We start from the raw sequence: 26733 nt of genomic DNA, 5'->3' as shown, positions 1-26733 counted from the left end.
GGATTTCAGTTTCAGCTATTTCTGACGGAATACCCTGTAATCTTAAGGTCTCTAGAACAGATACCATGAGTGCGTTTACCAACGCTTCCTCTCTGGCTATGGCTGATGCCGAAACATCCTCCTCACTGTCTGAAGAGACAGTACACGAGACACCAATACCAGATGAAGTACCTGCAACTGCAGAAATAGGCTCAGAGTCTGAATCCGAGGTTTCAGATAATAAGGGGTTAGGCGGGGATCGCTTACTTGCGCCCTGTCCCTGACAAGCCACTTCCACCCGGGACACAAGCTTCCATAATAGCGGACAATGATTTAATCGTCAGTGGGGTGCTGGAGGATCCCGCAGACCCCTCGAGGGGATCCGGAGGAGATACATGAGTGGCAGGGTCCATGATAATTCAGGACACCTTTGCCAGAAAACACAAAAAACCTTTTTTTTTTTTTTTTTTAAATAAAAAATACCTCTTTTTTTTTTTTTAAATTTTTTTTTTATTTTTATGTGTCTCCCCCTAGCGCAATAGCGCCCCTCAGAGTACCTGCTTCTCGATCCCACAGAGAGAGAGAGGGACCCCCAAGGCTCACCAACCGATGCAGTGAAGTTTCCAACCAACTGCAGTCAGCGTCTGTCTTTACAGACTGGAAGGAGCTGTTGCTTTTTCCCGGGTAGAAGGACGTGGCTCCGCCCCCTGTGTACGCCTTCCGGCGTTCCCAGCTCTCCACGAGGTAGCTGGGCTCATGAAACATGGCCGCCCCCATATAGGAGACATTAGACTCCAAAAACATGGCGGCCGGCGTGACCTGAGGACATGCATGCACCTGGTCTACGGCAAAATGGCGGCGGACCGCCGAAAACGTTTTTCCCAGCACATCCACCTGCATCTCTGCTGAGTGGCGATTGATAGATCTACAGGAGATACACTACAAATAAGGTAGGATTATACCTCCTATGTCTGCTGTAATGCTACAGTCTGCTGGGTAGAGTGTTAGCTCTCAAACCAAGTGCACTTCCCACAAACACATACTGTATTTACAAGGGGGACTTTTAGTGTCAGATACATACTGACCATGTATGGAGGGGCCCATAATACATACTGCCTCATAACGAGGAAAGAAAAAAGGGAACGTTTACTCACCATACCGAACCGACAGGCACCCTCTCTTCACAATACCCTCTCCACCGGGGTGGGGGTTTGTGGACCACTCCGGACGCCTCGACTCTCAGGTTCCTGGCGTCCAAGCGAGACTTTTAACTCGCAAGGTCAGTCCCTCCACTGGGACTCCGTCGCGGCCGACCCAGCGCGGAGCTCTGGTCTGCACGCGCTCGTAGGCAGAAACCGGGGTGACCACTGGATCTCAACATCCAGCCCGTCGCCCGGCCCCGCATACTTACTTGAATGTGTCGCGGCCGACCAAGCGCAATGCAATGGTCTGCGCGCGCTCGTAGGCCGGCTGGGGTGACCACTAGTGTCGCCCAGTCCGGCGTTTTTTGCTTGAAGATCTCACAGGAAAAACACTGGAGAAAAAACTACCTAAAAAATATTTCTTCTAAAGAAAAAATCTTGCCAGGACCAAAAAGATCCCAGCAAGGAGCTTAGGTCCTTACTCCTGACTAGACAGAAAAAAACTGATTCCCTGTAGCAGAGAGAGGGAGGATATACCCTCAGGGACTGCCCCTAAGGTGGAGCCAGAACGTTTTGTCTTTCTGCCTAGTCCTACTCCTGCGGAGACAACATAACCCAGCTCTTGAGAATCAAGAAGACTACGTCTGTCAATGAGCGATAGAGAAATCCTAATATCCGGTTATGGGGGGGGGGGGTTCTCTGTAGCAGGGACCAGAGCACTTGTCAGGATAAAAGGAAAAATAGATGGGGCAAAATACTGTAAAATTCTTGAGGAAAAACTACTGTCCGCTGCCAGAAAGTTATCAATGGGAAGAAGGTTTACCTTCAAACATTAGAATGACCCAAAGCACACAGCAAAAATGACCACACAGTGGTTGAAGGAGAAAAGGGTGAATGTCCTTGCATGGCCTAGTCAGAGCCCAGACCTAAACCCCATTGAAAATCTGCGGAATGACTTGAAGACTGCAGTCAAACGAGTCACCATCAAGTCTAGATGAGCAAAATTATAGTGAAATCCCAACAGACTACAGGCTGTAATTAAAGAAAAAGGTGGTTCTACAAAATACTGACAAGGGGGTGATCCTTTTTCCAACTCAGTGATTCTGTTTTTGAATTTTTTTTTCCGACATGCTGGTGTTATATCTTTCACTTGGATGTTATAAATTGCAGCTGGATAAAACAAACGCTGTGCCTGTATTCATTACAGGATGCAAAGAAACAAAAACGTGATTTTTAAAAGGGGGATGATTCTTTTCTATATCCACTGTAGTGCATGCATGAATACCTAAAAAACTGTCATGTTTTCCTTTATCCATATTTTATATTATCCATACACCATCTTATAGAGTCCACTTAGCATTCTCACAGCCATTTCTCTTTAGGAACTACTATTTTTATTATTTGCTAGGAACTGGGTGTGTAATAGGGCGCTTCTATCCCTTCCCTAACCATCTTCTCCTGTTCTTTTATCAATCATTTGTTACATGTTTTACGAAACGCAGCTGTTAAACAATAAAGGTCACCACAGGAAAAGACTTTGGTAACTGCAAGAAGTGAGAGACACTGCAGAATTTTAAAGGATACGTTCACCTTTGGGAACATGTTACAACCGTTTTTAGTAACATATTCCCACTGCTGAAGCTGCTGCCTCCAGTGACCGCGAGCCAGGGATCTTCTCCCTGAACTCGCTGTCACAATTTAAAAAATTTGTGGCTGGCAGCTTGTAGTTCTCAATGAACTACAAGGGCACTGCTGAGCACCCTAGTTCATTGTTTCTTCCTGTCAGTGTGTAACTGCCTGTGCGTACATGTGGACAGCTTACAGAGACAGTCTGCAGGAATCCTGCATTTCACACGTAATCTGCTGATTGCGGGTGCAATGGTTTGCAGTAAAAAATGAAAATAAATAATAAATGTTTTTCCTCTGCAAAAAGATGTGCATTTATTATGTTTGTACAAAGGAGAACTTTTCCTTTAAGGTGCTCAAGAATAACCAGCTAAAAAATGTTTATACAAAAGGTTATTAAATCAGTTAAAAACAGGCATAGACAACATTTAGCTAAAATAGATCTTTTCCATTTATAACGCAATTATGTGGGATCCCTCATAGCCTCATTTTATTGATGGAACACCTAGATTGTAAATCAATGAAGTCCTCCTGAGAAAGGGGATACAGCCTACGAAACCTGTCATGGCTTATGGGGTCACCACGGATATGTTACTGTGATATACAGTCGTCCTCGCCAGAAGACAGTGATTATAGCAGATGCTAGGGATAAATCGCAAGTAAATCCAGCAGGCTGGTTGTACCCAAGTTAATTAACTTGGTACATTCAGCCTGCCCACACATGGTTTGAATCTGATTCAAACCATCTATGGCTGGCTCAAGGCCCTATTCATACTGGTGTACCAATACATACACCCATACAAGGACCGCCTTCATTTGCACAGCCAGCTTGTTCAAATCAGTGACAGGTGACGGCTGCACAGATCTCCAAGCGCAACTGTGCATCCATGCAGGCCCTTGTAAGGCCTCATGCACACTGGACGTTATTACAGCTGCTGTTTTTGGCGTCTATGTTTTTTTTCTACAGCCAGTAAACTCCCCAGCATGTTGTTCTATGTGTCCATGCACACTTTGGTTGTTATCACCAGTCTATGGTAGGGGCAGTTTCTGGCTGTTGAAAAAAAAAAGGGGGGAAAACTAGTGGGTTTAGAGTGGCGTTTTTCAGCTGTAAAAACGCTCCAATGCTGATAAATGCTAATAATTGCCAAAAAACTCTGCTAACTGGCCTTTTCTGACATTTTAGATTCCATTGCTTTTTTTTTTTAAGCTTGGGTTCTGTGTCAAGGTGTCGTTCATGGAACAGAGCCTGGGTTCACACTGGTGCTAGCTAAACACCGCATGCGATTTGCCTAAAAAAAGCACCGCATTCCTGTGCACAACACATGTGATGTCTGTGCAATGCGATTTAAGCCATATATTCTGTATGGCTCAAATTGTATCACATTTGCACCAAAATGTTGTAGGACCCTTTTTTACCCGCACCTAAATCTTACTGCATGGGTGTGAACACTCATGCAATGCAATTCTAGCAAGCATTGCATGTTGGAAAGTGGGAGTTACTAAAATAGTAGAGAGGTGATTTATAGCTGAAAAACGCTAAAAAAAACTCACTACAAATCTACTGGCGTTTTTTTAACGTCCAGTGTGCATGAGGCCCTAGGATCAGAAAGCAGTCTGTCTGCATTCTAATCAGTGTAAATTTAGTGCTTGGAGATTCGTGCAGCTGGCTGCCTGTAATGGACTTGAACATGCTGCCTGCACAAGACTGCAAAGAACACCTGTGCATCCACTGCACATAAAGACAGCTCTTTGGATGGAAGTACAGATTGGTAAGAACATGGTAACAAAGCCTAAGAAAGAATGTTTTCCTATACTTTTATTGTTGTCTGTTCAGTAACAGGTGAACTACTGCACACAGTGTGCCCACAAACAATTATCAGCTGGATGGAATGTTCTGCAGAAACAGGCAGATGTATGTAATAATATGCCTACTGCAAATCAGTATAGATGAAGATTCGTTTTGCCTAAAGGGAGCTATATGAAAGTTTGTAGAACATAAAATTTAATGGAAAGCAATACTGCAATGTGCACAAGTCAAAGTTGAATTGTTTAATTTATCTATAATCCAGTGCTTTTTAGCAGGCAATGATTTTGATGCATATAACCAATACATGAGATACGGCTAGAGATAGAAAATTTTAATTACATGGAATTTCATATTTAAAACTAAATGAAAAATTGTATTGTATATCATATTGTAAATGTATTGTTAGACTCAACCATATAATTTACTTGCAGAGGGTGGCATGGGGCTAGTTGCTGATACCCCTTTGCAGCACAGTTCTTTGTAAGCAATCAATTCATGCAGCTGAATGAACCCACTGATCTACAATTGTTGAATTTTAAATCATCATGGCTGACAATACTGTATATGTACAACTTCATGATGGCTAGTACAGTGAAAAATCTTATGAACCCATATACTGCATGCCATGTTAGTCCTTGTATGCCAGTCAGTCACACAGCTCACGGGATATTAGGCTTTTCACCTAGGCTTCAGGAGCATTTGGCTGGCTGTAGTCAAGTTTCATCTTCAGCAGATCAATATTTATGGTATAATATGTTAAGTTATCTGTCTACCTTACCCAGGAGGTAAAGGCTGCGGCCTCTCCCACGTTGTCGTTCTTGTGTTGTGATCAACGTAATAGGTTCTACCATGAGGATCCTTCCTCTGTTCCCATCTAAAAACAAACAACCAGTTAATGCAGTTAAGCAATTATACAACTGCTGTAGTTTGTGAAAGGGTGTATCAATAAATAAGAATGGAATGCATTAATGTGACTGGTTGCTCTGGAGAACTCAGATGCTTGCAGACATTTTCATACACTTATTCTTTTATGCTGCAGAGCACACTTCAATAATGTCAGACTTCAACCCAGACAGATATTTATAAATATTAGTTCTTTAAAAAAAAAAAAAAAAATATATATATATATATATATATATATATATATATATATAAAGTATATATTTGTAAATGCAATAAGTCCAATTACATAATAATTTTAGATCAACCTTCTACAATCCCCTGTAAAGAAGCATTGGGATTCAAATAAGCTTTGCAGAACTTACTGCTAGTGAGCATGCTGACAGGATTAGAGAGCAAAAGGATGACATCAGGATTCTGCTTCTCTGTTTGAATGACATCAATATTCTTCTTCTCCACTGCCTTCTGTAAGTCATGGGAGTATCCAGGTCCTGCTGTACCTGCAGTAGAGGTCCCAGACCTGGGTATGCTCTGCGGCAAGTGTACCCGGATAATAAAACTGGCTGCAGATAATTACAAACCCTTTAGCAGGTGGTGAGAGTGCTCCCATAGGTTTGTTCTGTGTATTTTAGCTGTATGCCTGGAGTTCCCCTTTAAAGGACACTTGTAAGAACATAAAAATGTCCTATATAATTATGACAGTGCTAGCTACAGGGCTGCCATCTATTTCCTTTCTTCACTAAGTGCATTACTAATATGACATAATTGTGCAGGTCAGGCTTCCCAACACATTACCAGCTACCTTTTTGTTCCAGTGAACCGCTACGTAAAGCTACAAGAATAGGGTGGATAGCCACAGAGCTTATAGCTTCATAAACAAGTCCCCAATAATATTTCCCACATTTTTATCAGTCAGGTTCTCTTTAATGCACCCAGAGACATAAGCTAATAATCCCTTTATTCAAATATCTTTGACCAGATGCCCATGCCTAAGGGTAGAATCAGACAGGATGACTGATCAGGAAACATCAGGTATAGTGGATATGTATTGGCTGATTAATATTGTTCTCCCCAAGACAAGATCAAAACCAAAGCCGACACCAGATTATGCAGAAACCTGAATTAGAGAACTTAAGAGAACAAATCTTGGAAATAATTGTCTGATGCCAAAATACCCAAGAGGAGCACACAAATCTAGTAGAATGAGCATCAACAGAAAAAGAGGCAACCTGATCCTTAAGACTGTAAGCATTAATACTTTTCTAAATATGGTGAAACAAGAAGCCAGGGCACCCTTTTGGGATCCATTTGGAACAAAAAGGGAATCAATGTTTCTGAAAGAAGCAGTAGCTGAGGGGCAGATTTGTACAGCTTGAACCACAACCAGAAAATGAAAGAAATTTTACTTGGCAGACCCAGAGCTTTCCCAAGGAACTGGAGGAGAACAATGTCCAGGTTATGGCGAAAGGCAGAAACAACCTTAGGGAAAAAGGAAGCCCTGGGTCTCAACATCACCTTGCTCTGTGCAAGAAAGAGACAAATATCCCCAATGGGTTAAAATGACAGGTTCTAAGAACGAACCAGGTTCAGATAATTCAGGGTCATGGGGAAACCACATGGGAGACTCCCTGCACAAAGGTTTTAAAGTCTAAGGGACCAACCGTTGATAGTGCTGATTGCCAGATGCTGGTCATGGAACTGAAGAATTTGTCACATGGAGAAGCTTCTGGGGTGAAAGCCCCTAGACATACAAGTAAAGTACACCTTCAATGTTTGATGAATGACCTGGAAAGCTAGGAGGTAGACTTTCCTAGGCTTGAGCACCAAAGGAATCCCAGTCTTAACTAGGTCCTTGTACATTAGAACTTTGACTTCAACAGCCAGGCAGTGAAAAACCAGCAACCAAGAATCTGGATGGCAAATTGATCCTTGGGACAGTAATTAGAGACAGTCTGGTGGGCATACCAGATCCGACTGGACCAATCCAGAAGTATGACGCTCACTGGAATGCCTTCTATCTCATAACTGCAGAGGAGTGGAAGAAGTTTCAGGGAAGGAAAGAAATAGATGAACATGTACTGATCTCTCAGAGTCACCAGAGTATTCACTTCATCTATCAGAGGATGCCTGCATCTGCATACAATCTTGTCCAGTTTGTTGTTGAACCTGCAGGCCAGAAGGTTCACATTCAGCATCAATCACTAGAGATGAGCTCAGGCGTGTTCGAGTTCGTACGTGCCCGATACCGCCAGGAAGTCGACATTGCACTCCACTAATCACAGGCAGTGAGACATTTCCCGATCTGTGCAGCTGTAGATCAGGAAACGTCTCACTGCCTGTGATTAGGGGAGTGCAGTGTCAGCTTCCTGGCAGGACCGGGCATGTACGAACTCGAACACGTCCGAGCTCATCCCTGTCCATCACTTATGACACAGGTCCTTGAACACCTCTGGTTGTAATGACCACTCTTCCAGTTCAGGAGCTGTCGGCTGAGAAAATCTGTCTGAACTATCTACACCTGGAATTAACATGGTTGACATGGCTGGAATGTGCAGTTCTGCTCAAGACAGGATCGGTTCTACCTTGCTGCAGCAAGACTTCTGTTTCCTCCCTGATGATTGATGTACGCCACTGCTGGGGCATTGTCTAATTGAATCTGGATCGGATGGTCCAATGCTAAAGGGCAGCCAAATCACCTGAAGATTCAAGATGTTTATCAGGATATTAGATTCCTCTGATGACCAAGTTCCTTGCATCGACAGGGTGCTCAGGACTCCTCTCTCTCCGCCCTGTTTTTCCCTCCAGACAGGGCTTCCAACTACTTAACAATTGGGTCCTTAAAAGCAGCTGCATCTTTTGCTAGAATAGTAGGCACCCTATTAAGGCGTGATATTGAAACTGACCACACTAGGCATGGGAGCGCAGTGTGGTCTTATGTACTTATATCATTAGACAACTATACTGTATACCTGTACCCTGTAAGAAGACACTGTTAGAAGTGTGTCGGAGGCATTCCAGCTTTGGGAGGCAACAAGCACAACAATAGTCAATAACAATGATCCCCTCCGGGTTCAAATTTTGGGTACAGAGTAGATCATGCAACAAAAATTGTCAATGTACACAATGTCAGCCACTACTATATTGTTTTCAACTAAGTTTATTCTTTTATAACAAAATAAAATATGTTTTATACCAATATTGATCAAGAGAATGGTCTACAAAATCCCACTGTGAAATATAGAGGGATGTTGGCAAATGTAGTCCTTTTATCTCTAAATTAGAATGTACACTGTACTGTGTATGGAATACTCTGATCCATCCCATTGCCCCATTTTTTACACTGTTCAGTGCTTCACCTAATCCACTCTGCTCCACTCTGGATGCCTTGCTGTACTTTACATGCCCCATACTGCTAATCATCATATGTCATATCAATGTCATTATTAGAAGTTACTCATTCCAAAACAGAAAATGTAGAAGTAAATAACCAAGTAGTAACAACTGGTAATGGTAATAACCAAGTAGTAAGAACTTTAAATATAAAATATATATTTATATTATAATATATATTAGTAATATAATATGAAAATGTAATATATTTGGGAAGAGAATGTTTTTTTAACATGTTTTAAAGCACATAATGAAGGCACTTTGTGTTTTCTCCATAGGAAAGGTAAAACCTAAAAGTTAGGACTTCAAGGAGTACTAAAAGGTGGACAAATTCTAGAGCTACAAAAAAAAAAAAAAAAACCCTGAGTTCTTACTTAATCAGTCACAAGGTAAAACAATGCTGTGTTGGAAGAATCAAAAAGAAGCTAAATTATACGTTGCATACCCATTCCTGGTTTTACTGCGAGAGTCATCGCTGCCATGGAACTAGTACACAATCCAAGAGTCAAATCTCACAAACCCTTCTCAAACAGGATTGCTTTGCTTTGTGACAGATTGACAGATTACCTTTAGAGCAGCCATATTTTTATTCAGTAATATCCTTCTTAAACACAAGGCAAAAACAGTGAGAGGAGGGTTTGGGTTCCCGCACTGCAGACTATGGTCTAATAGATGTGACAGCTTGCTGCTCAGGGATCATTAACCAACTACAAAAGCTCAATCCATGCGCATACCCAGGTGGTAAAGGCTCTGCAGTGCTGCTGGGCTGCTGTCTCACAGGATCCCCAGAGGCAGTAACAGACGCTTGCCTGGTTTTCGCTGCTTCAGGACTCGAGCTGCCAGCAGCAGATGATGAGGACGTTGAGTCCGTAGCCCTTACAGGTTCAGCCGCAGCATTGGCAGCAGATGTGCTGCTTTCTGTTGTGCCCACTGCTGGTATGTCCGTTGTGTTGTTCGTGGAGTCTGTGCAATCTGATATGTGAGATCCTACAGAAGTTGCTGCAGCTTCATGGCAAGATGTGCTACTGGCTTCAGATGCATTACTTGTGCCATTAACTGAAAGTAAAAAAAAATATTGGTGTCAAGAAGGTAAAGGTCTGCATCAATGACAAACTCTGCTTCGGTTAATATCAGCTCAATCAGTAATGATTACATTTTATGATGTGGAGACTTTGCAGCTCATTTGCTGGTTAAACACAGCACTAGAGAAGCCTGTCTAGATTGCAACACATAAACCAAAACTGACTTACACATGGGGTCAACATATACAGTATTTGGGCAATTAGCATAGAAATTCCCAAGTTAAAAAAGCTATTTAATTGAAAACCAGGACATGGATTAAAATAAACTTATTGGTGTCTCCTCAAAGAGACACAAAACTACAAAAAGCTTTTATGGGGGTGGCTGTATATTTTGCATGAAAAAAAAAAAAAAGAAAGATGTTTGCCGTTATAGGGCTCATTCATTTGTACGCTCAGCCCTTTTCAGTGGCCAGCGCGATTTATTTCATTCCCACTACTCAACTGAGTGCAGACAGCCCATAGGAAGTAAACGAGTAGGCATCAGCTGTACAGACTCCTCCACACACCAAACTTTGACAGGTACACAGGAATGGGTGTATGCAACCGTTCCTGCATACATCACAACGCCCATAAAAAATGGATTTTTGTAAGATCTTACCGTAAAATCCTTTTCTCTTAAGCTCATTGACAGACGTAGTCTTCTTGATTCTCAAGAGCTGGGTTATGTTGTCTCCGCAGGAGTAGGACTAGGCAGAAAGACAAAACGTTCTGGCTCCACCTTAGGGGCAGTCCCTGAGGGTATATCCTCCCTCTCTCTGCTACAGGGAATCAGTTCTGTTTTAAAGCAGTACAGAGAATTTAACCCAACCCAACTCAATGATAGAGGGGCGGGTACTACGTCTGTCAATGAGCTTAAGAGAAAAGGATTTTACGGTAAGATCTTACAAAAATCCATTTTTCTCTATCGCTCATTGACAGACGTAGTCTTCTTTATTCTCAAGAGCTGGGACATCCAGAAGCAGTGCCACAAATGAGGGGTGGGATTGACAAAATCAAATCCAATCTAGAAGGCCCAACTGGTGCCAAACTAGAAGTTTTAAAGGCTCATTATAAACAAAGAATGAGACTAAGGAAAAATTTTCCAACAGAAAAAACCCTCGAGGTAGACCACTGGTCTCCTCAAATTGCGGCCTGCAAAACCTTGCGGCCAAACGAGGCATCAGACGATGCCATTACATCAACTTTATAATGTTTAGTAAAGGTATGCACCGACGACCAGGTAGCCGCCTTGCACATCTGGACCACTGACGCCTGATGGCGAAAGGCCCATGACGCACTAAGTGCCCGAGTGGAGTGCGCCTTAACAGGGAACGGGGGCTCCCGACCCTTAATAGAATAAGCCTGTACTACCGTCTGTCTGATCCATCTGGAAATGGTCGCGGCAGATGCAGGCAACCCCTTTTTGGGTCCATCTGGGATCACAAAAAGTGAATCCGTCTTGCGAAACGAGTCTGTCGTTTTCAAGTATACCCTGATCGCCCGGACCACATCCAAGGAGTGTAAAGCAAACTCCCGAGGATGACTGGGCTTAGGACACAGGGAAGGTAATACAATTTCTTCATTCAGATGAAATTCTGAAACCACTTTTGGTAGGAAGGATGGATTCGGACGAAGAACCACCTTATCTCTATGAACCACCAGATATGGGGAACGACAAGATAATGCGGCCAGTTCTGACACCCTGCGTGCAGAAGTAATAGCCACCAAGAAGGCCACCTTCTGGGACAACGTAGGTAGAGGAATCTCCCTAATATCTTCAAAGGGAGGTTTCTGAAGAACCGACAACACTAAATTAAGATCCCAGGGGGGTAACGGCGCGTGCACTGGCGGAGCCAGATGTCGCACCCCCTGGATGAAGTTCCGCACCAAGGAATGAGTAGCCAAAGGCTTCTGAAAGAAGATGGCTAATGCTGAGACCTGACCCTTGATAGTACTCAAGGCCAGTTTCTGCTCAACCCCTTGTTGCAGAAAAGCCAATATTCGACTAATCGAATAAGACCGAGGACGGAACCCCAAAGGTTCACACCATGCAATGTAGGACTTCCATGTGCGATGATAAATCTTTCTGGAAGTCGCTTTCCTTGCTTCAACTAGAGTAGGAATAACTGAAGCTGACAAACCTTTGTCCTTCAGCACCTGGGTCTCAATAGCCAGGCCGTTAAAGCCAGCGATCGTAAAGCAGGATGGAAGATCGGTCCCTGAGACAGTAGATCCTCCCTGAGAGGAAGTCTCCACGGGACGTCCGCCACCAGTCTGACCATGTCGGCGTACCAAGCTCGATGAGGCCAGTCCGGAGCTACCAGGATTACTGGGATTCCTTCCTCCTCTATCCTGCGAAGAAGTCTTGGCAGTAACGCGAGAGGAGGGAAGGCATATATTAGCTGGTATTGCCCCCACGGGGCGATCAGTGCGTCTGCGGTTTCTGCTAGAGGATCGCGGGAGCGAGCCACGAATCTCTGAACTTTCCTGTTGAATCGTGATGCCAACAGATCCACATCCGGGGTGCCCCACCGTAGGCACAACTGGTGGAAAACGTCTGGATGGAGGGACCATTCCCCCTGATCCAGGGTCTGACGGCTGAGATAATCTGCCTGCCAATTCTCCACCCCCGGAATGAACACCGCAGAGATTGCTGGAACAAATCGTTCCGCCCAGCGAAGAATGCAAGCCACTTCTTTGGCCGCTCGGACACTCTTGGTGCCCCCCTGGTGATTGACATAAGCCACGGCCGTGGCATTGTCCGACTGGATCCGAACCGGGCTGCCCTGGAGCTGCTCGGTCCAGTGAATCAGACAAAGTCTGATCGCTCTCAGTTCCAATACATTTATCGGTAACCTGGATTCTTCCGGGGACCAAAGTCCCTGGACAGATAACTGACCGAGAATTCCTCCCCATCCGGATAGACTGGCATCCGTGGTCACTATCGTCCAAAATATTGGCAGAAATGACTTTCCCTGGCTGAGCATCGGAGACCGAAGCCACCAGACCAGAGACTCTCTGGTCTGTTTGCTCAATCGGATCTGATTGTCCAGGGATTCCGGATTCCGATTCCATCTGAGAAGAATCTCTTGCTGAAGAATTCGGGTATGGGACTGGGCAAATGGGACTGCTTCGAACGAAGCCACCATCAACCCCAGAACCCTCATGCAAGTCCGAAGGGAAGACCAGCTGTTGGACAGTAACAACTGGACTGCTGATTGAATCTTTCGGAGTTTCCCTACCGGAAGAAAAACTCTCGTCCTGACTGTGTCTAGAATTAGACCCTGATATTCGAGCCTCTGGGTGGGAACCAGAAATGACTTTTGCTGGTTCACCAGCCACCCGAATTCCTGTAAAGAAATCATAGTAATTTCTATGTTTTGTAGCAAGGTCTGAGGAGACTCTGCATGAAGCAGAAGATCGTCTAGGTAACCAAGGATCGATATACCTCTTTGGCGCAGAAGTGCCAACATTGGGGCCAACACCTTTGTGAAGACCCGCGGAGCCGTGGCGAGACCGAAAGGTAACGCCACAAACTGATAGTGGTTCTCCTCTACGGAAAAGCGTAGAAAACGCTGATGTCCTGCGAAAATGGGAATGTGAAGATAGGCGTCCTTGATGTCTATGGACGCTAGGACATCCCCTGGATGCAGGAAGGCTGCTACCGTGCGAATGGACTCCATTCTGAATCTTCTTATGTTGACGAAAGAATTGAGTGCTCTTAAGTCCAGAATTGGACGCACTTTGCCCTCTTTCCTGGGTATTGTAAACAGGTTTGAATAAAACCCTTGAAACCGTTCTGTCCAAGGAACGTGGACTACCACTCCTTGTTGTAGTAAATCTGTGACTGCTCTCCGCAGATCTTCTAAACGATCTGCGGATAGTCGGATATTGGAAGGGAAGAATCGCGCCGGTGGGAGAGATCGAAACTCGATCTTGTACCCTGACCTTATGACTTCGCAAACCTATTTGTCCGGGATTCTGGAAAGCCATGGATCCGGGAACCGGCAAAGACGTCCCCCCACCCCAGTTATGGGTGGGGGCGCACCTTCAGGCTTTGGATGGTTTATCTTCAGGTCTGGAGGGGGCGGGCTTTTGCTTGCCCGACCAACGACCCCTGACGCCTCCTGCAGGAGCTTTGGAGGACTTAGTTTTTTCACCCGCGGGACGAAAAAACCTCTTGTGAGCAGAAAAAGAAGGCCCTCGTCTTTGACGAGTTCCTCTACCTTTAAAATTTTGCGGTAAAAAGGTGCTCTTTCCACCCGTGAGATCTTTAATGATCTCATCTAAGTTGGCTCCAAATAGACGCTCTCCTGAAAAGGGGATATTAGCCAATGCTTTTTTGGAACCTTGGTCGGCTAACCAACCTTTTAGCCACAGTGTACGCCTGAGAACCACTGCTGAGACTGATGCTCGCGCCAATAATGGAGTGGCGTCTAACGCCGCATCACACACAAACTGTAACCCCTGTATCATTTGTTCCAACAAATCTGATACCGCCTGAGGGACCTCTTCTAAGTCCCGGCGTAACCACTTGGTCCATTCAGTTACAGCCTGCGAAACCAGACCAATAGCTATTATAGGTCTGAAAGCTGATCCAATCAAGGAAAACATGGTGCGAGACATAGCTTCTATCTTGCGATCCACTGGATCTTTAAAAGACGGAGCGTCTTCTAAAGGAATAACCGTGGCTTTATTCAATCTAGCAATTGGTGAATCCACCACAGGTGGTTCTGTCCATTTCTTAATAAGGGTTTCCTCAAACGGATAACGCCTGTCAATGCGTTTAGAAATAGTAAAAGTGCGTTTTGGCAGACGCCATTCTTCTTCGATTGGATTGCCAAAACATTTGGGCAATGGAAAAACCTTCGCCACTTTGATGCGTTTTTTAGTCCCAAAAGGGATTTCAGTTTCAGCTATTTCTGATGGAATACCCTGTAATCTTAATGTTTCTTGAACAGATACAATGAGTGCGTTTACCAACGCTTCCTCTCGGGCTATGGCGGATGCCGAAACATCCTCCTCACTGTCTGAAGAGACAGGACCCGAGACACCAATCCCAGATGAAGTACCTGCAACTGCAGAAATAGGCTCAGAGTCTGAGTCCGAGGTTTCAGATAATAAGGGGTTAGGCGGGGGTCGCTTTCTTGCGCCCTGTCCCTGACAAGCCACTTCCACCCGGGACACAAAAGTTTCCATAATAGCTGACAATGATTCAATTGTCAATGGGGTGCTGGAGGATCCCGCAGACCCCTCGAGGGGATCCGGAGGAGATACATGAGTGGCAGGGTCCATGTTAATACAGGACACCTTTGCCAGCAAAACAAAAAAACTTTTTTTTTTTTTTTTGTGTGTCTCCCCCTAGCGCAATAGCGCCCCTCAGAGTACCTGCTTCTCGATCCCACAGAGAGAGAGAGGGACCCCCAAGGCTCACCAACCGATGCAGTGCAGTTTCCAACCAACTGCAGTCAGCGTCTGTCTTACACAGACTGGAAGGAGCTGTTTGCTTTTTCCCGGGTAGAAGGCGTGGCTCCGCCCCCTGTGTACGCCTTCCGGCGTTCCCAGCTCTCCACGAGGTAGCTGGGCTCACAAAACATGGCCGCCCCCATAGAAGAGACATAAGACTCCAAAAACATGGCGGCCGGCGTGACCTGAGGACATACATGCATTCGGTCTACGGCAAAATGGCGGCGGACCGCCGAAATCGTTTTCCCAGCACATCCACCTGCATCTCTGCTAAGAGGCGATATATGGATCTACAGAAGATACACTACACATAAGGTAGGATTATACCTCCTATGTCTGCTGTAATGTTACAGTCTGCTGGGTAGAGTGTTAGCTCTTAAACCAAGTCCACTTCCCACAAACACATGCTGTATTACAAGGGGGACTTGTAAGTATCAGATATATACTGACCATATATGGAGGGGCCCATAATACATACTGCCTCATAACGAGGAAAAAAGGGAACGTTTACTCACCATACCGAACCGACAGGCACCCTCTCTTCACAATACCCTCTCCACCGGGGTGGGGGTTTGTGGACCACTCCGGACGCCTCGACTCTCTGGTACCTGGCGTCCAAGCGAGACTTTTAACTCGCAAAGTCAGTCCCTTCACTGGGACTCAGTCGCGGCCGACCCAGCGCGGAGCTCTGGTCTGCACGCGCTCGTAGGCAGAAACCGGGGTGACCACTGGATCTCAACATCCAGCCCGTCGCCCGGCCCCGCATACTTACTTGAATATGTCGCGGCCGACCAAGCGCAATGCCATGGTCTGCGCGCGCTCGTAGGCCGGCTGGGGTGACCACAAGTGTCGCCCAGTCCGGCATTTTTGCTTGAAGATCTCACAGGAAAAAACACTGGAGAAAACTACCTAAAAAATGTCTTTTTCTTAAAGAAAAAAAGTCTTGCCAGGACCAAAAGATCCCAGCAAGGAACTTAGGTCCTTACTCCTGACTAGACAGAAAAAAACTGATTCCCTGTAGCAGAGAGAGGGAGGATATACCCTCAGGGACTGCCCCTAAGGTGGAGCCAGAACGTTTTGTCTTTCTGCCTAGTCCTACTCCTGCGGAGACAACATAACCCAGCTCTTGAGAATCAAGAAGACTACGTCTGTCAATGAGCGATAGAGAAATAAGGATTACTATACTGTGTCTTCAGTCCAATCTTAGGAAACCTTCATCAACCAACAGAGCAAACTTTTGGAAGCATGCATATGTAAAGATTCTCAGATGCCCTAATCAAATAAATCTTACTCACAAAATACAGACAATAATATGTAAGGGAGTACCAGTATACTTACCTATGCCCATGTGATCTTTTCTTAAATAATATTTTTATTTTCTCATGAGTGCAGTGGGAAATGCATGGGCTTGTTTTTTTCTAGGGCACGTGTGTCAAACACAAGGCCCACGGGCCAAATGTGGCCCTCGCACCCAGGGGTTTTTTTTCAGCTGAAATGGGGTGGAAGCTCTCACAGATCCCTGCCTGCCCTGCACTTATGGCAAGGAAGGCTCAGATGGCATGTACATGGCGCACCCCTGAACCCTGCACTCTGTACACAGTGCACCCCTGAACCCTGCACTCTGTATATAGGGCACTCCTGAACTCTGCACTCTATATGTGACACACTCCTAAACCCTGCTCTCTGTACACAGCTCACCCCTGAACCCCGCAGTCTGTACACAGTGCACCCTTGAACGCCACACACAATGCACTCCTGGTATTTATTGCCCCTTCAAGATCCTTCCACGGTTAGTGAACTTTGGCCACACCCACTGCTCGATGCGCTTCATTGGGAGGACGTAGTCGAGTTCCTGCACCTTATCCCTCAGACAAAAAGCCCCGAGTACATTTATACAGTCTTACAGATACAACCGGCCCTTTGAGAGTAACCATAATACTGATGTGGCCCACGATGAAATAGAATTTGACACCCCTGGTGTAGGGAATTGCAGAGTGGAAATATATTTACCTAATCCGCTGAGTCTTGAGCGCAAGACCGGTCCCTACCGCTCCTGCCCCGCTGCATGCTAGCGGTCTTGAAAATGGACTGTTTCTGACATCATCACGCCCATAGACCGGCTCTGGACATGAGGACAGCAGGAAAAGTCTACCACTGGACGTGGGGGAGTGCAGTTTTGCGGAGGATTAACGGATAAGGTAAGTATAGCCTTTCCGTGCACCCCTGGACAAAACAAACTAAAAAAAAGATTTCATGGAGTTTTTCTTTAATGTTTATCAGTTTTAATTTTGCATCTATGCTGCCTTGGCCCCCGTTCCCACCTCACAATTTAGAAGATTCTACTTCATGGGCAAGAGGAGGTGCATGATATGTGCCGTACAATTCTGCAACATGCATTTATTGCAATAAAATATATATTTTTTTTTTTAACCAGCAAATGGATGTAATCTTGTAAGGCATGCACAGTATAACAAGTTTAGGTACACAGTTTAGGTACCAGATTTCACTAAAGGCAATAGTAACATTGCCTTCCCAGGGGGAATCTGTGCAGTCAGGGCTACATCACCACTGCCTTCAGGAAAGCCAGGAAGGAAAAGCAAAAAAAGATAAGTAAAGCAAAAAACATTTTTTTATGAAAGCAACTCCACATCAGGATGTAGAGATGCACATTGTGATAATTTGTGTGTTTGAAAATCAGGGTATTGTCGATAAAAGATAATTTTAGCTGGTTGGACTCTGGATGATGGCTAAAACCTTTCTTCAGCTGTCTGGGTATAGTAACCAGATGTGGAACTTGTGGTTTTCAAGATACATCCTTAAAAATATTATCTAAGATTCTAACATGTACATAATGCATGCTGATCCTCCGATCACAAAAAATATTCTCATCTCACACGTTCCTGGAAAAGGCATAAAATAAATGGGTGCTGCAGCAACTGCCAGCTGGAAATTGGTACCATAAAGCAAAATGTATGTTGTCAGCACAACAAGGACTGACTTTGTGTCCAAGCATTTATTCAGTAAACAACATCACAGCAGTAAAGCCATGGATTGCACTCTACATGCAAGCGACACCTCAGCTAGTATAGGATTGCACGCCTTTTAGATCAGGCAAATATGACAAATGTGCCCGAATGGGTGGAGCACCGTCTAGGACCCCAAGTAGGAGGATTACTAGGCCCCTAAAATCACCGAAAATTTTGGACCTAGGACCTTTACATTGACTAAACAGTCATATATGGGATGTAAAATATGACAGGTTCATTATTCGATTTTTTTTCTACCGGGTTTCATGACATCATATGATATCAGTGGTCAGCAGTGGCTTTCTATACTGATTTTTGATTGGTGGATGATACTTTAAATCATGGGTGTCCAACCTTTTGGCTTCTCTGGGCCACATTGAGTGTAGAGAAATTTTCTTGGGCCGCATATAAAATATATTCTATAGTTAAAGCGGAGTTCCGGGCACAGATGTCATTTTTTAATAAACATACCCCCGGGACAGTCAGGGCTAGCACATTCCACAATGGCTAGCCTCAGATCTGTCCCGGTTCGCACTTACCTTTTAGAAGAAATACTTACTTATAAAATTTCTTCCACAGCGTTTCCATCTCTCTTGTGGGCAGCTGAAGCCGGCGCGGTCCTCTTCTGTGTCTTCTTCCGCGTCTTCTTGTCCCAGAATGCGCCTGCACCGGCCCCTCTCGTCACTTCCGGCGCGGCGCCGCATTCCTCCACAGCTTCTGGGCATGCCCAGAAGCTGTTTAGCAGGGGAATGCGGCGTCGCCCGGAAATGACGAGTGGGGCCGGTGCCGTCGCATTGATTCCTGGGAGCTGTGACGTTCAGCTCCCAGGAATCATAGCGAGGCAGGAAGTGACGGGGTGAGCCGCGGCTCCGAGGGAGGAAGTACTCTGAGGTGAGTATCTTCGATCTTCAATTGCAAGGTAAGTAAACAAAAAAAAAAAAAAATAACTATCAAATTCCTTTTCAGGTGAGGCATACCTAGCCGAGGGGCACAAAAAAAAAAATATCGTTTTTGTGCCCGGAACTCCGCTTTAAGGTATATAAGTAATAAAATGCTGCCGTGCCTTACCCGCGCCGCCGCACCCCCCGCACTAATTTAACACAACTAGAGGATGATCAAATGAAATGGAATCAGTATACAGAGGTTTACTTCTTCTGAGAGATATTAACCTCCCTGGCGGTATGATTCTTTTGGATTTTAGGTGCTGAAAGCGGTACCATTATTTTGCATGTAATTCTTGTGAATGAGCAGCCCAAACCAACTGTATACATTTAATATATATATATATACACACACATACATATATATATATATATATATATATATATATATATATATAATAAATGTATACAGTTGGTTTGGGCTGCTCATTCACAAGAATTATGTATATATATATATATATATATATATATATATATATATATATATATATATATATACATAAAAAGTACAGTAAAACTGCAGGAAAGGGCACTGGGGGGCAAACTAATGTGATTTTTTTTTTTTTATTTTGAATAGTATCAGTGTGTTTGGTGTGTTTTTACATTTGAATTTGCCGCCGGTTCCACCCCCCTGCGAACGTCACGTCGCAGGAGACGGAAGCCGGGGCACGGAGACAATCGGGAGGAAGATCCTCCGCGAGACACATCGCTGGATCCCGGTGACAAGGTAAGTAACCCTGCTTACAGGATCCAGCAATGCTTCTGGCGATACCCCGAGTGTGGCTCGGGGTTACCGCTTTTGGCTCTGAAATTTAACCCCGAGCCACACTCGGGAATACCGCTAAGAAGGTTAAAGGAACACTCTAACCACCATGACCACTTCCGTGATTTGAAGAAGTGGTCATGGTGGTAGGAGTCAGAAACACTGCACATGCTCGCCTCCCCCCTCCCCTCCGAGGCAGCCTCTGCCTACCGTTAGTTAGAAACCTCTGTGGCCATGCCCCTGACCTGACTTCCTTCCTCCCCAGCAAAAAAAGAATTGTCAGAGGGCAGGGGGCAGTGGGCTGCATTGCCTGGGGTTCCGGGCCGCATGTGGCCCCCGGGCCGCAGGTTGGACATGCCTGCTTTAAATGTTCTTTGCACTGTATCCAGCACTTATCACATGCGTGATAAAGGTGTCCTGCGTGGCCCCGAAATGTTTACTTCAATAATACTTTGTTTGCTAGCAACATATACTTTTGTTTATGGTCTTTCTCCCCTGCCACAGTTCTTCATCCAGTATAAAGGACAGGACCAGACTTTCATTTCGATATACTGATACTAGGGAAAAACTGTAAATAGAGGAGTACTACTTAGCCACTGTGGGGGGAGGCAAACACCTTCACTGGCATGTTTCATGGGTAGGGACGGACTATATTTTTTTACTGAAACTGGTAAAATCCTTTCAAAAGGATAACTATGCAATCCTGCATCAATGCTGTAAATATACATTTTGCCTCTTTTAGTCTAACAAGTGAGATAAGTGTGATCAAATCAATTCTGAAAAGCTACAGAGATAATACTAGTGTGTTCATTTTTAAGCCGACTAAAGCCTAGTACCCACAGGCAGAATGTCAGCCGGCATTGGCTGGTTCAATAGAAACCAGCCGACTTTTGGCCTGTGTGCACGGAAGCCGGTCCGACAGAAATCAGCCATTTGGCCAGCTTCTGTCAAAGATAATAACCGAAAAAGGTCTGCCGACCGGAGTGTTCTGGCGGGGGTGGGCTGTCACCCTGTCAGAGCACAAAAGCAGGGAGATTGCAGTACTAACATCGGATTGTTAGTACAACGGCTCCAACCTGAGCTGTAAAAACTAGTAGTGTACTAGTACGAGGCTTAAAGCTGGCCATAGATGGATTGAAATTAAGCCAGTTCAGCAGGAACCAGACAAACTTTGATTCATCTACAGTGGGGATCAAAAGTTTGGGCACCCCAGGTAAAAAATTGTATTAACCACTTAAGCCCCGGAAGATTTTACCCCCATTCCGACCAGGGGGTATTTTGCGATTCGGTACTGCGTGACTTTAACGGACAATTGCGCGGTCGTGCGACGCTGTACCTAAACAAATTTGGCGTCCTTTTTTTACCACAAACAGAGCTTTCTTTTGGTGGTATTTGATCACCTGTGCGATTTTTTGATCACGCGTTATTAACAAAAAAAGGAGCGTCAATTTTGCAAAAATAGCAATATTTTTCAAATTTTTTTATATGAAATTCCCCCCCCAAAAAAATGTAAAAATCAAAATTTAACATTTTCGGCCAATTTGTTTTATGCTACCTATGTTTGGTAAAAAAAAAAAAAAAAAAAAAAAAAAAAAAAAAAAAAAAAAAAAAAAAATCGCAAAAAGCGTATTTTGATTGGTTTGCGCAAAAGTTATCGCGTTTACTAACAAAGGGAAAGATTGTCATTTTTGTTGTTTTTTTTTTTTAACGCGTAATGGCGGCGATCTGCGATTTTTTTTGCGGTACTGCGACATTGGGGCGGACAGATCGGACCCTTGACTGACATTTTTTTTTTCAAATATATCTTTTATTTTATTTTCAAACACAGAAAAACAATATTACAATACAAACCAATTATACAGAGTTGCGACTGTTACATACATAAGAGGTCATTCCAGTCCTATCACATCAACTGTATGTCTCTTCAAAGAGATCTCTTAAATTATTAAATCTATATATCTTTCCCATCATCTGTGATCACTTCAAACATTAGGCTAATCTACTCTCAGTCTCTAGACACAAACCAAATAATAAGCGCCAAAACACCCAAAAAAAAAAAAAAAAAAAAAAAGGAGGGAGGGGAGGGAGGAAAGGGGTAAAGACAAACAGGGGGAAAGCTCCCCCTCTCCAAATCCCTCCCTAAGGTCTCCCCCTCCTCCCCTACACCTCCCCAAGCCCCCAGATCACCTCTCTCTCTCCATCTATGTCTGCAGCAGCCTAGTCCCCTCTTCTGACAAAATAAAAGTATTCCAAAGCTCCCAGGTCTCTATATATAACCCACGTTTACACTGTGATGTCAAAACTAGGTCTTCCATTCTGTTAATCGCCTCTACCCTGTGTAGCCAATCTCTTATTGTCGGGGGATGCGGGTTTTTCCATAACGCGGGGATACAGGCCTTTGCCCCGTTTACCAAATGTCTCACCACTGACTTCACATATCTCTGTGTGGGAATATCTGACAGATGAAACAAGAAAAAAGCAGGATCTTCATAAATAGTGTATTCCGTAAATTTTTGGACAAGGGTTTTCACCTCAGTCCAATATCTCAAAAGTTTCGGGCAGGACCAAAAAATATGAAACATGCCTGCATCTTCTCCTCCACATCTCCAGCAATTCGCTGATGTACCTGGAAATATCTTATGGAGTTTATAGGGTGTATAGTACCATCTGGTCAGTATCTTAAAATTAGTCTCCTGAGTTTTAGTGCAAATAGATGTTTCAAAAACTAGCGAGAGCATCTTCTGTTTTTGTGATGCTGTGAAGATGCAGTTTAGATCATTTGCCCATTTAGTCAACCAAGACAGGTCAGGGTTGTCCGGTGGTGATATTAATAGGTTGTATAGTAGGGAGAGCGTGTGTATTAACACTCCTTCTCCTCGACAGTATCCCTCAAATTTAGACAGACTCCTTGAGTATTCTGTCGGATTTGACAGGGCACTCAGAAAGTGGTGCAATTGTATAGCCGACCAAAAGGTTAACTTAAAGTCGCCCTCCTGGTTCATTAAAGTCGTTAATGTCGGCCAATTACCTGCTATCAAAAATTGCTCAACTCGAGCTCCCCCGGTTTTGCCTAGCGCGCGTAAGTCTGGAGATGAGAATCCAGGTTTAAATCGAGGGTTGCCAATCACCGGGAGCAGTGGAGAACTGGGGGGGATGATAGAGTATCTCCTATTAACCAGGTGGCCTATACGCAGCGTGGTACCTATAAGAGGATGTAGTCTCAGTTGTGAAGGTAAGTCTGCATAACACCAAAGTGCTCCTCTGAGGAGGATATTTGTTTGTGCCTGCTCTACATTAGTCCATAATTTAAATGTTTGATGTCTACACCAATCTACCACCCTACTCAAGTGGGCTGCCTGAAAATATTTTTGCAAGTCCGGGAGGGCTAAGCCTCCGTACTTTTTTGGCCAAGTTAATTGCTTCCGCGCCAGGCGAGGTTTTTTCTTTGCCCAAACAAATTTGATAAAAAGAGCATGGATCAAGTGAAAATATCGGGCAGGTAGTTTAATCGGTAGAGCTCTAATCAGATAGACATGTTTAGGCAAGATGTTCATCTTTATTAGGTTACACCTACCGAACCACGAGTGGAGGCCCGAGTACCATTTTTCCAACAGCACACGTGTCTCCGCTATCAGAGGAGGAAAGTTCAACTCATACGTCCTAGCTACACAAGATGGAATGTAAGTACCAAGGTAACGTAGAGCTCTATTGGTCCATCGGAAGCCAAAGTTTGCTTGTAACGTTCGAAAAGATGACGCAGTCGAGCCCACCCCCATCGCCTCTGATTTACTATAATTAATTTTAAAATTCGTCAAAGATCCGTATCTGGTTAATTCCTGTAGTAAGTTCGGCACTGATATGGTTGGATTTATCAGAGAAAACATAAGGTCATCCGCATAAGCAGAGATCTTATACTGACCCTCACCCACTTGTAATCCCTGTATATCTGGATTTTGTCAAATTGTACAGAGAAGGGGTTCCAACGTGAGTGCAAATAAAAGAGGAGACAGGGGGCACCCTTGTCTTGTACCGTTATTAATAGCGAAGGAGTCCGATAAAAATCCATTCACCTTGACCTGTGCAGTGGGGTTTGAATAAATGCTGGCGATCCATCTTTGCATATTACCACCCAGGCCTATATGCTTGAGGACCAAAAACATAAATCGCCAGTTTACCCTATCAAAGGCTTTTTCTGCGTCCGTGTTGATAAAGACGCTTGATGTTCGAGAGGTGTCCGCTACATGGATCAAATTTAGTATTTTGGTGGTATTGTCTCTAGCCTCTCGTCCTAGAACAAATCCCACTTGGTCAAGGTGAATAAGATCGAGTAAGTGTGGAGCCAATCGGGTAGCTAAAATTTTTGAGAAGATTTTTAGATCCGTATTGAGTAGGGAAATGGGTCTATAGCTTCCACAGCTTGTGGGGTCTTTTCCTTCTTTCAGGATCACAGTTATGTGTGCCGCTAAGGTATCTCTAAGCATATTCGGATTTTCTCTTGGCGCATTAAAGAATCTAACCAGATACGGACCCAAGATAGGGAGGAAAGTCAGAAAGTATTGGAGTGTATAACCATCTGGACCAGGGGCCTTCCTTAGTTTCATAGTGTTAATAGTCTGTTGAACCTCTATCAAGGAAATTGGTTCTTCCAATTGTTCTCTTATTTCGGCAGAAAGTGTAGGTATATGAGATTTTCCGATATAATCTTCCATCTCTGAGTCAGGGGCCGGGACCTCCACCAAGGAATATAACGTTTCGTAAAATAGGCCGAATTCTCTCACTATTTTCTTTGGGGGGATCACCTTCTGCCCTTGTGATGTAATAATGCTAGGGACATACGTTGACATGTTAGGGTCTTTAACCGAACGTGCAAGTAACTCCCCACATTTGTCCCCAAGCTCATATCCTCGGCTTCTACTTCTCTGTAGAGCAGCCTTTGCTCTAAACAAAAGGAGGTCCGCTAATTGCTGCCTTACATGTATAAGTTCAGACTCCAAACTCGGGGACGTAGAATGCTTATATTGGGCTTCTAGTTGTCTAAGCCTATCCAAGAGCTGTATAGACTGTTTCTCTCGTTCCTTTTTGAGTCTGGACCCATGTTTAATAAACAGCCCTCTCAGGACCGATTTATGGGCCTCCCACAGATTCCTGATCTCGCAGTCCTCCACATCATTCATGAGAAAATACTCCTGAAGACCCACTGAGATGTCCGTTAGGACTTCAGGAATCTGTAAAAGGCCTTCATTCAGTCTCCAAAAACTCTGACGAGAGGCAGCATATTCTGACACAGAATAAGTGAGCAGTACCGGCGCGTGGTCTGACCATATTCTGTCCCCAATTATCGCCGATTTAACCGCATGTAGCTGGTTATGCGGGACTAAAAAGTAATCTATCCTTGAATAGGACTTATGGGGTGCAGAAAAAAATGTATAGTCTCGATCTACAGGATGTAAAACACGCCACACGTCTATCCATTGGGCATTGAAAAACGTTTGTGCTATACTTTTGTTTGCAGCTGGCAGTATGGCCGAACTTCCCGTGGATGTATCAAGTCTCGGGAGTAATGGTATATTGAAATCTCCCCCTAGTATAAGCTGCCCTTCCTTAAATTCCATAAGTAGTTTGGACACTCTCTTAAAAAACCTGGCCTGACTGTCATTTGGTGCGTACACTGTTGCAAATGTTATTAATGTATCTGCTATTTTCCCCTTGATAAAAAGATATCGTCCTTCCGTGTCCGTCATAATCTCCTTCAGGGACCAGGGTATTCTGGATGAGAGTAAGATAGCTACTCCTTTTGATTTAGTTTCAGTATTCATAGAATGGTAAACTACATTGTAGAGTCTATTCGTAAATTTAGGAGCTTTATCTTTTTTAAAATGTGTTTCTTGAAGGAAAGCAACATCTACTCTATGTCTCTTAAGGTCATTAAACAACATCCTCCTTTTTTCCGGTATATTAAGACCTCTGGTATTTAAAGAAAAAATTATGAGGTCCCCCATCTTGATGGAGGGGAGAGGGGAAAAAGGAGAGAGGGAAGGAGAGAAAGAGAGGGGGAGAGGGAGAGAAAAAAAAAAAAAAAAAGGGAAGGGGGACAAACTAACCCTCCTAAAACAAGAAGGGTGGCGCTACCCTTCTCCCCCTTCAGAGCCTATCGCTCTACCACTAATTGGGAAACTTCCCATGTACACTATGTGACTCTAAGTCACCCCTCAATGTACTGACCTAATTGGGAGGGCGGTATAGATCAGGCGTAGTACCAAATAAGTAAGAATAAGAAGCAAGGTACAATCCCGCTCTCCCGAGCCCCCCCCTCCAACCACACCGACAGAGATCATGATCATGATCCTGTTATCCCAAGAAAGAAGAGTAGGGACAATAAAAAAAAAAAAAAAAAAAAAAGGGGGGTTGGGAAAGGGAGAAGGGAGAAGAAGGGGAGGGAACAAAACCACTCTTAAATTTATATCTTTAAACCCCACCCCTTCATCTCCGTTCCCAACCATATCCGACAAACACATTGTCCATAATTAATAATCAAATATCGTATCATACCAACATTTGGAGAAAAGGTGGGTGGCGTCCATACTCAGGCTTCTCTTATTTTACTATGATATAATAAATAAGGAGCGCCAAAA

At 44.3% G+C, this 26733-nt stretch overlaps 1 protein-coding gene across 3 annotated transcripts in view; it reads right to left on the bottom strand.

The window, feature by feature from the left end:
- Positions 1–26733, bottom strand: part of WWP1 (WW domain containing E3 ubiquitin protein ligase 1) — a 320828-nt gene that overhangs the window by 59801 nt on the left and 234294 nt on the right. For all 3 annotated transcript variants that reach the window (XM_082258087.1, XM_082258088.1, XM_082258089.1), the window contains exons 8-9: positions 9579–9900; positions 5333–5428 (exon numbers count right to left, since the gene is read on the bottom strand). In XM_082258087.1, coding sequence (XP_082114213.1) covers positions 5333–5428; positions 9579–9900 — 418 coding nt within the window. The remainder of the gene's footprint in view (positions 1–5332; positions 5429–9578; positions 9901–26733) is intronic.

Source organism: Pelophylax lessonae, assembly GCF_965119305.1.
Source record: "Pelophylax lessonae genome assembly, chromosome: 5".
Taxonomy (NCBI): Eukaryota; Metazoa; Chordata; class Amphibia; order Anura; family Ranidae; genus Pelophylax; species Pelophylax lessonae.
The sequence above is the reverse complement of the archived record's forward strand: the minus strand, read 5'-3'. Positions and strand labels throughout refer to the sequence as shown.